Genomic DNA, 13,914 nt, shown 5'->3' with positions numbered 1-13,914 from the left:
TTCCCAGACACAGATTTTAAGTCCTGGACTAGAAAGCTTTTTCCAATAGAAATCCTCCATTGATCATGCCTCTTAGTCCAGGTATGTATCCAGAAAACTGTCCCTCAATGTCCAGAATTTGACTTAATCTGTGTCTGATAAACCAAGCCCATGGAGTCTAAAGCATCAACATCAAAACGGTCGCATATGTAGAAAACTCTGTGTGCGTCTCCAGGTATTACATGTACCTGCCCATTGAGCAGCGGAAGCCGTGTGTCCACATAATGAGCTGCTGGGAGGATCGCACCTACCGCCTGCACAGCTCTAACTTGCTGGAGAACATCGCTGTCATGTTTGTGCGTAACTTTTTTCCACTTAACATTAAATGGTTTAGACAGTGTACAATCACGGTCCTCTGTAGCTCAGCTGGTAGAGCACGGCGCTTGTAACGCCAAGGTAGTGGGTTCGATCCCCGGGACCACCCATACACAAAAAATGTATGCACGCATGACTGTAAGTCGCTTTGGATAAAAGCGTCTGCTAAATGGCATATTATTATTATATTATAGTAATACCATGTCATGGTACCATCACGTGTTTGCACCCTGTTTGAGTGATGATGTCATTGTGGTGATGTCATTGAAGAGATGTCATCATATTCCACACAGGAAGAAGGTGTGGCCAAGACAGGTGAACTGAACAAGCTGTCAGATCCAGGAACAGAAGCTCTCATGCGCCGAGTCTTTCAGGAGTTTATCACGGACGCCAGGTATGTAACGCAAACAAGACCATTAAACTGATGGTACTGACAACACTGTTGACTATCTGGTGCATACTGACAACACTGTTGACTATATGGTGCATACTGACAACACTGTTGACTATATGGTGCATACTGACAACACTGTTGACTATCTGGTGCAAACTGACAACTCTGTTGACTATATGGTGCATACTGACAACACTGTTGACTATCTGGTGCATACTGACAACACTGTTGACTATATGGTGCATACTGACAACACTGTTGACTATATGGTGCATACTGACAACACTGTTGACTATATGGTGCATACTGACAACACTGTTGACTATATGGTGCATACTGACAACACTGTTGACTATATGGTGCATACTGACAACACTGTTGACTATATGGTGCATACTGACAACACTGTTGACTATATGGTGCATACTGACAACACTGTTGACTATATGGTGCATACTGACAACACTGTTGACTATATGGTGCATACTGACAACACTGTTGACTATATGGTGCATACTGACAACACTGTTGACTATATGGTGCATACTGACAACACTGTTGACTATATGGTGCATACTGACAACACTGTTGACTATATGGTGCATACTGACAACACTGTTGACTATATGGTGCATACTGACAACACTGTTGACTATATGGTGCATACTGACAACACTGTTGACTATATGGTGTATACTGACAACACTGTTGACTATATGGTGCATACTGACAACACTGTTGACTATATGGTACATACTGACAACACTGTTGACTATATGGTGCATACTGACAACACTGTTGACTATATGGTGCATACTGACAACACTGTTGACTATCTGGTGCATACTGACAACACTGTTGACTATATGGTGCATACTGACAACACTGTTGACTATCTGGTGCATACTGACAACACTGTTGACTATATGGTGCAAATGTACTGGTTCTTATAGTAACTCAAACAGTGTGTGTGTATGTTTGCGTGTGTGTGTGTGTGTGTGTGTGTGTGTGTGTGTGTGTGTGTGTGTGTGTGTGTGTGTGTGTGTGTGTGTGTGTGTGTGTGTGTGTGTGTGTGTGTGTGTGTGTGTGTGTGTGTGTGTGTGTGTGTGTGTGTGTGATTGCTATCTCTTCTGCTTGCAGGAGCTTCATAGCCTTTGCAGAAGGGGAAGTGAGGCGGAATAATCTGACCATGTTGGATAAGAAACGCCTGACCATGTGTAAAGAGGAGCTGGTTGGTGCCCTGGCCTCTAGACCCTACCTGTAGTCCACTCTTCTGAGAGACAGAATTGTTAAATTATGATGATGATGATGATGATGATGATGATGATGATGATGATGTTCATTCTACAGGAGAGTATGGTCAGAGAGGCAGAAACCATCTCCGAGGGGAAGAGGAAGGCTCGCAGTATGAAGGAGACGTTGCAGGAGGCTCTAAAACTCACACGGAAACTGAGATTCCTAGTGGAAGAGGTATGCACGTCTGTTCTTGTATGTTGTCTGTGTGTGTGTGTGTTTGTTTATGTAAGAGCAGCATATTGACAGTGTGTATCCCTGAGATGACACTGAGCTGGTTTCTCTCCTCTCTCTCTCTACTAGCCACAGCATACCATCCCAGATGTGTTTGTGTGGATGCTGAGTAACAACAAGCGTGTGGCGTATGCCCGCATCGCTGCCCGTGACCTGCTCTACTCTGCCAGCCCTGAGGAGAGAGGCAGAGACTGTGGCAAGATCCAGACTTTATTCCTGAAGGTATGGCACCAGAAATAAAGAGACACGCAGCGGTCACAGCGGTCGTGGCTGTTCTGTTTTCCAGCACCTCTCCAATTATTTTGGATGTGCTTCATCTCATCATTTTTTACAAACAGGCAGGGTAGAAAGCATACTGTATTTTTCCATATAATTTAGCTCATTTACATTTGAATTCATGGGTTTTATATACCAGTTATAAGAGAAGTGATTTGCACTATGAGGACCCTGGTCAGAGTAATGTTCTATATTGTGGTTACGGCACCATTTCAAACACACAGTCTGATCATGTCCCCTCCTTTTTCTTTCCCAGCCCCCAGGGAAGCGTGTAGCAGGCTGGTCAGTTCAGGCCAAACTGGACATTTACCTGTGGCTGGGCAGCTGCAGAGAGTCCTCTCATATGCTGGATGACCTGCCTGGAGGGTTTGAACCCACAGGGGGCGCCACTAAGGAGCAGTTTCTACCCGGAAACCTACCTGTACATCTGGTATATAGAGGTACGATAGATAGATTGATTAGATAGATAGATAGATAGATAGATAGATAGATAGATAGATAGATAGATAGATAGATAGATAGATAGATAGATAGATAGATAGATAGATAGATAGATAGATAGATAGATAGATAGATAGATAGATAGATAGATAGATAGATAGATAGATAGATAGATAGATAGATAGATAGATAGATAGATAGATAGATAGATAGATAGATAGATAGATAGATAGATAGATAGATAGATAGATAGATAGATGGGTGGGTGGGTGGGTGGGTGGGTGGGGAGAGAGAGAGAGAGAGAGAGAGAGAGCGAGAGAGAGAGACAGAGAGCGCGAGAGAGACAGAGAGAGAGAGAGAGAGAGAGAGAGAGAGAGAGAGAGAAAGAGAGAGAGAGAGAGAGAGCGAGAGAGAGAGAGAGATTGGGGAATAATACCCTGATTCTCCTCCCTCCAGAACAGCACCAGTTCCAGATGCGAGCCCACATGTACCAGGCTAGAGGGCTGATAGCAGCAGACTCCACAGGACTCTCAGACCCCTTCGCCAGGGTCACCTTCCTGACACACAGTCACACCACCGCCGTAAGGTCCACACAACTCTCATAGGATGGGATCTAGCTACAGAGAAAGTCCCTAGAAGAAGAGGGCTTTTGATGGGTGTAGTTCTAACCAGGATTGGGGTCAATTCCATCTGATTTCATTCAATTCAGTAGATGAGCTAAGTTTCCAAGCGCTATTTACTTTGAGAATTTTTCTATTCCTGAATTGGACATTCGATTCATTTCCTGACTTACTAAACCCCAGCCATGTTTCTAGGTACTAACTATGACCCAATCTGTGGTACTTAAGTTCTGTCTCTGACCCCTGGCCGTAGCTGTAAGTTCTCCCTGTGACCTCTTAGATCATCAACCAGACGTTAACCCCGACCTGGAACCAGATGTTATTGATGACGCGGGTCACACTGCACGGAGACCTGACACACCTGGAGCAGGAGCCACCGTGCATCGTCATCGAGGTGTATGACGACGATGCTCTGGTGAGCTAATTACCCCTCTGACGTTACGACATGCCTTCGTTTCATTAGCCTCAGTGCCAGTCCTGTTTCTGATCTCTTGTTGTTGCTCAAGCTGGCAAGAGATCAGAAACAGGCAGGCATCCGGGATATCGTTCAATCGCTAGAAATGTAACGTTTAAAGGTGAAACAAATCAAAGGTGACAATATATGTTGGTTTAAAGTGAATCCCTTGAGGACAGTGACCTTCACGGGATTGATATATAATCTTATGTTGGGACAGGCTATTTATTCACCATCACCGTATCTTCTGCTTCTTTCCTCCCCAGGGCAAGGCAGAGTACCTGGGCAGCACGGTGGCAGTGCCCGTGGTGAGGGTGTCAGGGAAGCCCTACTCCACTCCCCAGCTTCACTACAGTCCTCTGTTTTGTGGGTCCCAGTCTGGAGGAGACCTGCTGGGGGCCTTTGAGCTCATACAGGTAGAACACTACCTTGGGCGGCAGGGTGGCTCAGTGGGTTAGAGCGTTGTGCCAGTAACCGAAAGGTCGCTGGTTCTAATCCCCGAGCCGACTAGGTGAAAAATCTGTCGATGTGCCCTTGAGCAAGGCACTTAACCCTAATTGCTCCTGTAAGTCGCTCTGGATAAGAGTGTCTGCTAAATGACTAAAAATATATATAATAATAATAATAAAAAACAAATACACTACTGGAGACTGAGGCACAAATGAAACCCTATTCCCTGTATAGTGCAATTGATATGTTTGTTTGTATTCTGTCAAGCTGAGTCGAGGGGAATTCATAATGCAGTATATCTGAGTCGAGGGGAATTCATAGTGCAGTATATCTGAGTCGAGGGGAATTCATAGTGCAGTATATCTGAGTCGAGGGGAATTCATAGTCCAGTATATCTGAGTCGAGGGGAATTCATAGTGCAGTATATCTGAGTCGAGGGGAATTCATAGTGCAGTATATCTGAGTCGAGGGGAATTCATTCTCTGTGATTTTCCTCTCGCTCCATGATTTTTCTCCCACCCTTTGGCTGTTTCATTGTTATTCATCTCATAGATCCCAGAGTCAGGAGAAGAGCATCTGCCTCCGCTGGACGAACCAGATGGCCATATCTACCCTGTACCTGCCAACATCAGACCTGTACTGAGCAGGTATCGATTAGAGGTGAGAGGAAGATCAACCAACCAACTAGAGCGCCGTATCTCTAGAACAGGTGGCAGGGGCATTGTTCAACTGTGTATTAGTTGGAATGGTCTGGAGTATGATATGTGTTGTGTATGTACTTTGTTTGGTTGTCCCTATGGGATATTAAAGGATTCTATTATGGGTGTTGTAATGGTGTTCTCTATGTAATCCAGGTGTTGTTGTGGGTGTTGTAATGGTGTTCTCTATGTAATCCAGGTGTTGTTGTGGGTGTTGTAATGGTGTTCTCTATGTAATCCAGGTGTTGTTGTGGGTGTTGTAATGGTGATCTCTATGTAATCCAGGTGTTGTTGTGGGTGTTGTAATGGTGATCTCTATGTAATCCAGGTGTTGTTGTGGGTGTTGTAATGGTGTTCTCTATGTAATCCAGGTGTTGTTGTGGGTGTTGTAATGGTGTTCTCTATGTAATCCAGGTGTTGTTGTGGGTGTTGTAATGGTGATCTCTATGTAATCCAGGTGTTGTTGTGGGTGTTGTAATGGTGTTCTCTATGTAATCCAGGTGTTGTTGTGGGTGTTGTAATGGTGATCTCTATGTCATCCAGGTGTTGTTGTGGGTGTTGTAATGGTGTTCTCTATGTAATCCAGGTGTTGTTGTGGGTGTTGTAATGGTGTTCTCTATGTAATCCAGGTGTTGTTGTGGGTGTTGTAATGGTGATCTCTATGTAATCCAGGTGTTGTTGTGGGTGTTGTAATGGTGATCTCTATGTAATCCAGGTGTTGTTGTGGGTGTTGTAATGGTGATCTCTATGTAATCCAGGTGTTGTTGTGGGTGTTGTAATGGTGATCTCTATGTAATCCAGGTGTTGTTGTGGGTGTTGTAATGGTGATCTCTATGTAATCCAGGTGTTGTTGTGGGTGTTGTAATGGTGTTCTCTATGTAATCCAGGTGTTGTTGTGGGTGTTGTAATGGTGTTATCTATGTAATCCAGGTGTTGTTGTGGGTGTTGTAATGGTGTTCTCTATGTAATCCAGGTGTTGTTGTGGGTGTTGTAATGGTGATCTCTATGTAATCCAGGTGTTGTTCTGGGGCCTGAGGGAGCTGAAGAAGGTGCAGCTCCTTTCTGTGGACCGCCCCCAGGTGTTTATAGAGTGTGCTGGGAAAAGCCTGCGCTCCTCTGTCATCCAGAGCTACAAGAACAACCCTAACTTCACCACACTGGTGGACGCCTTTGACCTGGTAACTAACATGACCAACCCTAACTTCACCACACTGGTGGACGCCTTTGACCTGGTAACTAACATATCCTTCTCCTTTTAATATTATCCAATGTCCACTTCTGCTGTTGGTCAGTCACCCTCAAGGACATCTCAATCTGCTCTGACTCATCCTCAAAGACTTCAGACCTGCACCAGTGACTCGGTTAATAAAAAAGTGGTCAGATGACGCAGATGCTAAGCTACAGGACTGTTTTGCTAGCACAGACTGGAACATGTTCCGGGATTCTTCAGATAGCATTGAGGAGTACACCACATCAGTCACTGGCTTCATCAATAAGTGCATCGATGATGTCGTCCCCACAGTGACCGTACGTACATACCCCAACCAGAAGCCATGGATTACAGGAAACATCCGCACTGAGCTAAAGGGTAGAGCTGCTGCTTTCAAGGAGCGGGACTCTAACCCGGACGCTTATAAGAAATCCCGCTATGCCCTCCAACGAACCATCAAACAGGCAAAGAGTCAATACAGGACTAAGATTGAACCGTACTACACCGGCTCTGACGCTCGTCGGATGTGGCAGGGCTTGAAAACTATTACAGACTACAAAGGGAAGCACAGCCGTGAGCTTCCCAGTGACACAAGACTTCCAGACGAGCTAAACCACTTCTATGCTCGCTTCGAGGCAAGCAACACTGAAGCATGCATGAGAGCACCAGCTGTTCCGGATGGCTATGTGATCACACTCTCCGTAGCCGATGTGAGTAAGACTTTAAAGCAGGTCAACATTCACAAGGCCGCAGGGCCAGACGGATTACCAGGACGTGTACTCCGAGCATGTGCTGACCAACTGGCAAGTGTCTTCACTGACATTTTCAACATGTCCCTGACTGAGTCTGTAATGCCAACATGTTTCAAGCAGACCACCATAGTCCCCGTGCCCAAGGACACTAAGATAACCTGCCTAAATGACTACCGACCCGTAGCACAGACGTCTGTAGCCATGAAGTGCTTTGAAAGGCTAGTCATGGCTCACATCAACACCATTATCCCAGAAACCCTAGACCCACTCCAATTTGCATACCGCCCCAACAGATCCACAGATGATGCAATCTCTATTGCACTCCACACTGCCCTTTCCCACCTGGACAAGAGGAACACCTACGTGAGAATGCTATTAATTGACTACAGCTCAGCATTCAACACCATAGTGCCCTCAAAGCTCATCACTAAGCTAAGGATCCTGGGACTAAACACCTCCCTCTGCAACTGGATCCTGGACTTCCTAACGGGCCGCCCCCAGGTGGTAAGGGTAGGTAACAACACAACTGCCACACTGATCCTCAACACGGGGGCCCCTCAGGGGTGCGTGCTCAGTCCCCTCCTGTACTCCCTGTTCACCCATGACTGCATGGCCAGGCACGACTCCAACACCATCATTAAGTTTGCAGACGACACAACAGTGGTAGACCTGATCACCGACAACGATGAGACAGCCTATAGGGAGGAGGTCAGAGAGCTGGCCGTGTGGTGCCAGGATAACAATCTCTCCCTCAACGTGACCAAGACAAAGGAGATGATTGTGGACTACAGGAAAAAAAAGAGGACTGAGCACGCCCCCATTCTCATCGACGGGGCTGTAGTGGAACAGGTTGAGAGCTTCAAGTTCCTTGGTGTCCACATCACCAACGAACTATCATGGTCCAAACACACCAAGACAGTCATGAAGAGGGCACGACAAAGCCTATTCCCCCTCAGGAGACTGAAAAGATTTGGCATGGGTCCTCAGATCCTCAAAAAATTCAACAGCTGCACCATCGAGAGTATCCTGTCTGGTTGCATCACCGCCTGGTATGGCAACTGCTTGGCCTCCGACCGCAAGGCACTACAGAGGGTAGTGCGTACGGCCCAGTACATCACTGGGGCCAAGCTTCCTTCCATCCAGGACCTCTATACCAGGCGGTGTCAGAGGAAGGCCCTCAAAATTGTCAAAGACTCCAGCCACCCTAGTCATAGACTGTTCTCTCTGCTACCGCACGGCAAGCGGTACCGGAGTGCCAAGTCTAGGTCCAAAAGACTTCTCAACAGCTTCTACCCCCAAGCCGTAAGACTCCTGAACAGCTAATCATGGCTACCCGGACTATTTGCACTGCCCCCCCACCCCATCTTTTTACGCTGCTGCTACTCTGTTAATTATTTTGGCATAGTCACTTTAACTCTACCCACATGTACATATTACTTCAACTACCTCAACTAGCCGGTGCACCCGCACATTGACTCTGCACCGGTACCCCCCTGTATATATAGCCTCCCTACTGTTATTTTATTTTACTTCTGCTCTTTTTTTCTCAACACTTTTTTGTTGTTGTTTTATTTTACTTTTTTATTAAAAATAAATGCACTGTTGGTTAAGGGCTGTAAGTAAGCATTTCACTGTAATGTCTGCACCTGTTGTATTCGGCGCATGTAGCCAATAAAATTTGATTTGATTTGATTTGACTTGCCTAAGTCTGTCCTCTGTTAACTAGGTAGAATAGTGGACAGGTGTTAGCTGCGTCCCAAATTACACCTTATTCCCTATGTCCCATAGGGCTCTGGTTAAAAGAAGTGCACTATATAGGGAATCGGGTGCCATTTGGGAAACAGACAGAGACACATGCAGAGTTGACCTTCAACCTTTATCTCCTCCCTGTCTGTTCCTTCCCACAGGAGCTGCCTGAGAATGAGAACCTTCATCCTCCCCTGAACATCAGTGTGGTGGACTGGCGAGCCTTCGGACGCTCTACCCTCGTGGGAAACTACGTCATCAACAACCTGAAGCCCTTCAAATACACCCCTCCTCCCGCGCTGTCCACGCCAACCTCACCACGGGGACCTCACAGCAGAGAGGGTAAAAGTCAAATCCTATCCTACCACCACAATGTGTCTGGAGAGAAAACACTATCAACCCAAAAGCAAAACTGCGAAAAAGTGATTGAAAAGATGTCATAATGACAAACAGTTTCTTGTTGTAACAACGTCCTTTCAACCAGTTTTATCCGCTGGGATAGCGACTGTTGAACAGGACTTTCAGGTGGTGCTGTTTTACCGACTGTTGAACAGGACATTCAGGTGGTGCTGTTTTACCGACTGTTGAACAGGACTTTCAGGTGGTGCTGTTTTACCGACTGTTGAACAGGACTTTCAGGTGGTGCTGTTTTACCGACTGTTGAACAGGACTTTCAGGTGGTGCTGTTTTACCGACTGTTGAACAGGACTTTCAGGTGGTGCTGTTTTACCGACTGTTGAACAGGACTTTCTGTCATGAGCCTCTCACTCCACCGGGTTACCACCTTAATTTTCTTCCACTCTGCTCACCACTCTCTCTACTCAGCCTAACTAGCTCCACCTGTCCCTGCTCTGCTCTGCTCTAATTACTCTGCCAGCTGCGCTGCATTACCCACTACCTCTCCCAGTATTTAAGGCCCTGTCTTTCAGCTCTCCGGTGTCAGATCGTCTGCAAAGCTCACACCCGGAACCTGTTTGCTCGCGCTTCTGGCTCACCCTGGTTTTGTGACCCCGGACCTGCCTGATTTTTGGATACTCTTCTGCCCCAGGAGATCCAGACCTGCTTCTGCCATAACGACTCCTGACTACTCTGCAATCCCGGTAACTCTGACCAGCCTTCTGCCTTGCTACTACGTATTTTGGATTTCCCTTGAACTGTACTGCTGCCTTGTTTCATTCCGCCCTGTTGTGTCTGTGTCTCCCCCCCCCAGGACTTCTGGACCACCCACCACCGGCTTCATAGGACGCATCGCTGCCACTGGGGGGGGCACAGACCCAGCACATTGGACGGGATCCCTGTTACCCCTGGAGCCTTCATTCACTCCCTACTTCCCTTTTCCCTTAAGTTTTAATAAACTTTCTGGTGTGACGCAATTGTGGTCCTCTGGTCGTCTGTCTGAACCGTGACAGTACGATCTGACCATTATGGACTCAGCGCACACTTTCCCCGACATGGAAACCGATGAGCATGAGCAGCAGTTCCAGCAGCAGCAACAACAACTCGCCATGATCATTCAACTCCTCACCAACCTTACCCCAGCCAGTCTGCCCACCAGCCCTGCCCCCGAGTTACCTGCCCCGGTCATTGCAGCCGCTGCTCCGGAACCCAAGATTGGAAACCCCGAGCGGTTCATTCCTGACTAGCTGCCGACTTCAGTTCTCCTTGCAGCCAAGGACCTTCGCCACGGAGGGGGCTAAAGTTGGGTATGCCATCACTCACCTGACGGGCCGAGCTCGACTCTGGGGAACAGCAGAGTTCGAACGTCAAACCCCCGCATGTGCAACCTTCGACCTGTTTGCTGAGGAGATGCTGAAGGTGTTTGACCTGGATTCACCAACCGCAGAGGCGTCTCGTGAACTGTTCAGTATTCGACAAGGCAGACGTACAGTCGCAGACCATTCCATCGACTTCCGAACCCTGGCTAGACGAAGTTCTTGGAACACACCATCGTTGGTGGACGCGTTCTTCCATAGTTTGGCTGACTATATCAAGGACGAGTTGGTCTCCCATGAACTGCCTTCCACTCTTGATGAAGCCATCGCACTGACTGTCAGGATCGACAGAAGGATACAGACCCGTCGTCGCGAGAGGGGGCGCCAAGGTCCACCTACTACCGGCATTCGGAGAGATCCGACTGGGCTCCTGTCATCTACTGCCACTCACCCAGGTCAGCTTGATCAGTCTGAGCCTATGGAGATTGGGCGAGCCTCTCTCACTCCTGCAGAGCGCCAGCGCCGCTTCACCTCAAACCTCTGCCTCTATTGTGGAGGTGATGGACATCGTGTGGTAACCTGCCCTTTAAAGGGCCGGAGCTCACCGGGCATAGAGGGAGTCCGGTTGAGTTCAATGACCATCCAGTCCTCCGACCGCAAACCCCTGCTGCAAGTTCACCTCCGCCTCTCTGACTCAACTCACACCCTGGCTGCTCTGGTGGATTCTGGCGCCGAGGCCAACATAATGGACATCAAGCTGGCACGCCAACTGGGACTGGAGAACCTCCGTTTGACACCTCCTATTCCTGCCCGGGCACTGGACGGACACTTACTCGGATCGGTCACTCATGTCACGGCCCCGGTCTCGATGGGTCTGTCCGGAAACCATCAAGAAACTATCCAGTTTCACCTGCTCCCCTCTCCAGGCCAACCCCTCATCCTGGGTTACCCATGGCTCCGCCGGCACAACCCTCAGCTCGACTGGGTGACCGGGGTGATCAGGGAGTGGGGAGAGGACTGCCACCGAACCTGCCTGCTTGCTGCCGCACTACCCCCTCGGCCAGTACCTACTAACTCCGCTCCTGACCTCTCCAATGTCCCAGAATGCTACCATGGTCTCAGAGAGGTGTTTAACAAAGCAAGAGCCACATCTCTGCCCCCTCACCGACCGTACGACTGTGCCATCGACCTCCTCCCTGGAACAGCCCCTCCAAAGGGTCGTCTTTATTCGTTGTCTGCTCCTGAAAGAAAGTCCATGGAGGACTACATCAATGGCTCTCTGTCCGCAGGATTAATCCGTTCATCTTCATCTCCTGCTGGTGCTGGCTTCTTCTTTGTGGGGAAGAAGGACGGATCCCTTCGCCCCTGCATCGACTACAGGGGACTCAACGACATCACAGTGAAAAACCGTTACCCTCTGCCTCTGCTCACCTCTGCTTTTGAGTTGCTCCAGGGAGCCACTGTTTTTACCAAGTTGGATCTCAGAAACGCTTACCACCTAGTGCGGATCCGGGAGGGAGATGAATGGAAAACCGCATTCAATACACCAACAGGCCACTACGAGTATCTGGTTATGCCTTTTGGCCTCACCAATGCTCCTGCTGTGTTCCAGGCTCTAGTGAATGATGTACTGCGGGACATGTTAAACAAGTTTGTCTTCGTTTACCTGGATGACATCTTAATCTACTCCAGAAACCTGTCTGAACACACCCGCCATGTCCAGCAAGTCCTTCATCGTCTTCTGGAGAATTCCCTCTACGCCAAGGCAGAGAAATGTGAGTTTCACGTCAAGACAGTGGCCTTCCTGGGGTACATAGTGGCAGAGGGAAGTATCCAAATGGATCCTGCCAAAGTATCAGCAGTCACTTCATGGCCAGTTCCGGAGAACAGAAAGAAGCTGCAACAGTTTCTGGGGTTTGCTAACTTCTATAGAAAGTTTATCCGGAACTACAGTACCGTTGCTGCCCCTCTCACTGCTCTAACCAGCACCAAGCAACCCTTCACCTGGACCCCAGCAGCCGACAAAGCCTTCAGTACCCTCAAGGTGAGGTTCACCTCCGCTCCCATCCTCCAGATGCCTGATGTGGACCGGCAATTCATTGTGGAGGTGGACGCCTCGGATGTGGGAGTTGGTGCTGTGATTTCTCAGTGGGCTGCGGAGGATAGGAAGCTCCATCCCTGTGCCTTTTTCTCACGTCGGTTGTCCCCCTCTGAGTGCAATTACGACATAGGGAACCGTGAGCTGCTGGCTGTGAAGCTTGCCTTTGAGGAGTGGCGTCACTGGCTGGAGGGGTCCACCATTCCATTTCTCGTTTGGACCGATCATAAGAACTTGGAGTACATCCGCACGGCCAAACGGTTGAACTCCAGGCAGTCCCGCTGGGCCCTGTTCTTCACCAGGTTTAATTTCACTCTGTCATACCGGCCTGGATCACGCAACACCAAGCCAGACGCCCTCTCCCGTCAATTCCAGAAGGATGACACCCCCTCCAAGGACCCTGTGTCGATTCTGCCAAGTCCCTGCATCGTTGCAGCTCTGACCTGGGCTGTTGAGGAACAGGTGCTGGAGGCTCTCCGTAACCAGCCAGGTCCCAGCACTTGCCCAGCTGACCGCCTTTTTGTCCCCGAAGACCTGAGGTCCCAGGTCGTTCAGTGGGGACATGACTCCCGCCTAGCTTGTCACCCTGGCTCCACCCGCACTTACAACCTGCTCGCCCAGAGGTTCTGGTGGCCCTCTCTGAGAAAGGATGTACGGGAATTCGTCCAAGCCTGCCCCATCTGCAACCAACACAAGTCGTCCTGCCAGCCCCCAGCCGGATTGCTGCAGCCCCTGCCTGTGCCCAGACGTCCCTGGTCTCACATCGCCCTTGACTTTGTCACGGGGCTGCCCCCTTCAAGTGGCATGACCGTCATTCTCACCATAGTTGACCGTTTCAGCAAGATGGCACACTTCATTCCCCTCCCCAAGCTCCCAACCGCCAAGGAGACCGCCCAGGTGGTCCTGGAACACGTCTTCCGGATCCACGGACTGCCAAAGGATGTAGTTTCTGACCGTGGTCCACAATTCTCCTCCGCTTTTTGGAAGGAGTTCTGTCACCTGCTGGGAGCCACAGTCAGTCTGACTTCCGGATTCCATCCCCAATCCAATGGGCAGTCAGAACGGGCTAATCAGGAGCTCGAGAAGGCACTGCGATGCATGACTTCACGCAACCCCCACTCCTGGTCGCAGCAATTGACATGGGTGGAGTACGCACACAATTCTCTGACCTGCTCTGCCATC

The 13,914-nt window shown here is 49.0% G+C and overlaps 1 protein-coding gene across 1 annotated transcript in view; it reads left to right on the top strand.

Moving 5' to 3' along the window:
* Positions 1-13,914, top strand: part of fer1l6 (fer-1 like family member 6) — a gene marked incomplete at both ends in the record, with an annotated part of 53,924 nt that overhangs the window by 21,021 nt on the left and 18,989 nt on the right. Inside the window, 12 exons of the mRNA XM_084162506.1 lie at positions 215-335; positions 648-748; positions 1,889-1,979; positions 2,099-2,218; positions 2,345-2,497; positions 2,808-2,991; positions 3,449-3,573; positions 3,893-4,027; positions 4,333-4,482; positions 5,069-5,176; positions 6,231-6,392; positions 9,084-9,264. Of these exons, the coding sequence (XP_084018632.1) occupies positions 215-335; positions 648-748; positions 1,889-1,979; positions 2,099-2,218; positions 2,345-2,497; positions 2,808-2,991; positions 3,449-3,573; positions 3,893-4,027; positions 4,333-4,482; positions 5,069-5,176; positions 6,231-6,392; positions 9,084-9,264 (1,631 nt within the window). The remainder of the gene's footprint in view (positions 1-214; positions 336-647; positions 749-1,888; positions 1,980-2,098; positions 2,219-2,344; positions 2,498-2,807; positions 2,992-3,448; positions 3,574-3,892; positions 4,028-4,332; positions 4,483-5,068; positions 5,177-6,230; positions 6,393-9,083; positions 9,265-13,914) is intronic.

The sequence above is a fragment of the Coregonus lavaretus genome (assembly GCF_964263955.1).
Source record: "Coregonus lavaretus genome assembly, chromosome: 5".
Classification (NCBI taxonomy): Eukaryota; Metazoa; Chordata; class Actinopteri; order Salmoniformes; family Salmonidae; genus Coregonus; species Coregonus lavaretus.
Note: the sequence above shows the minus strand (reverse complement) of the source record. Positions and strands in the feature narration are given on the sequence as shown.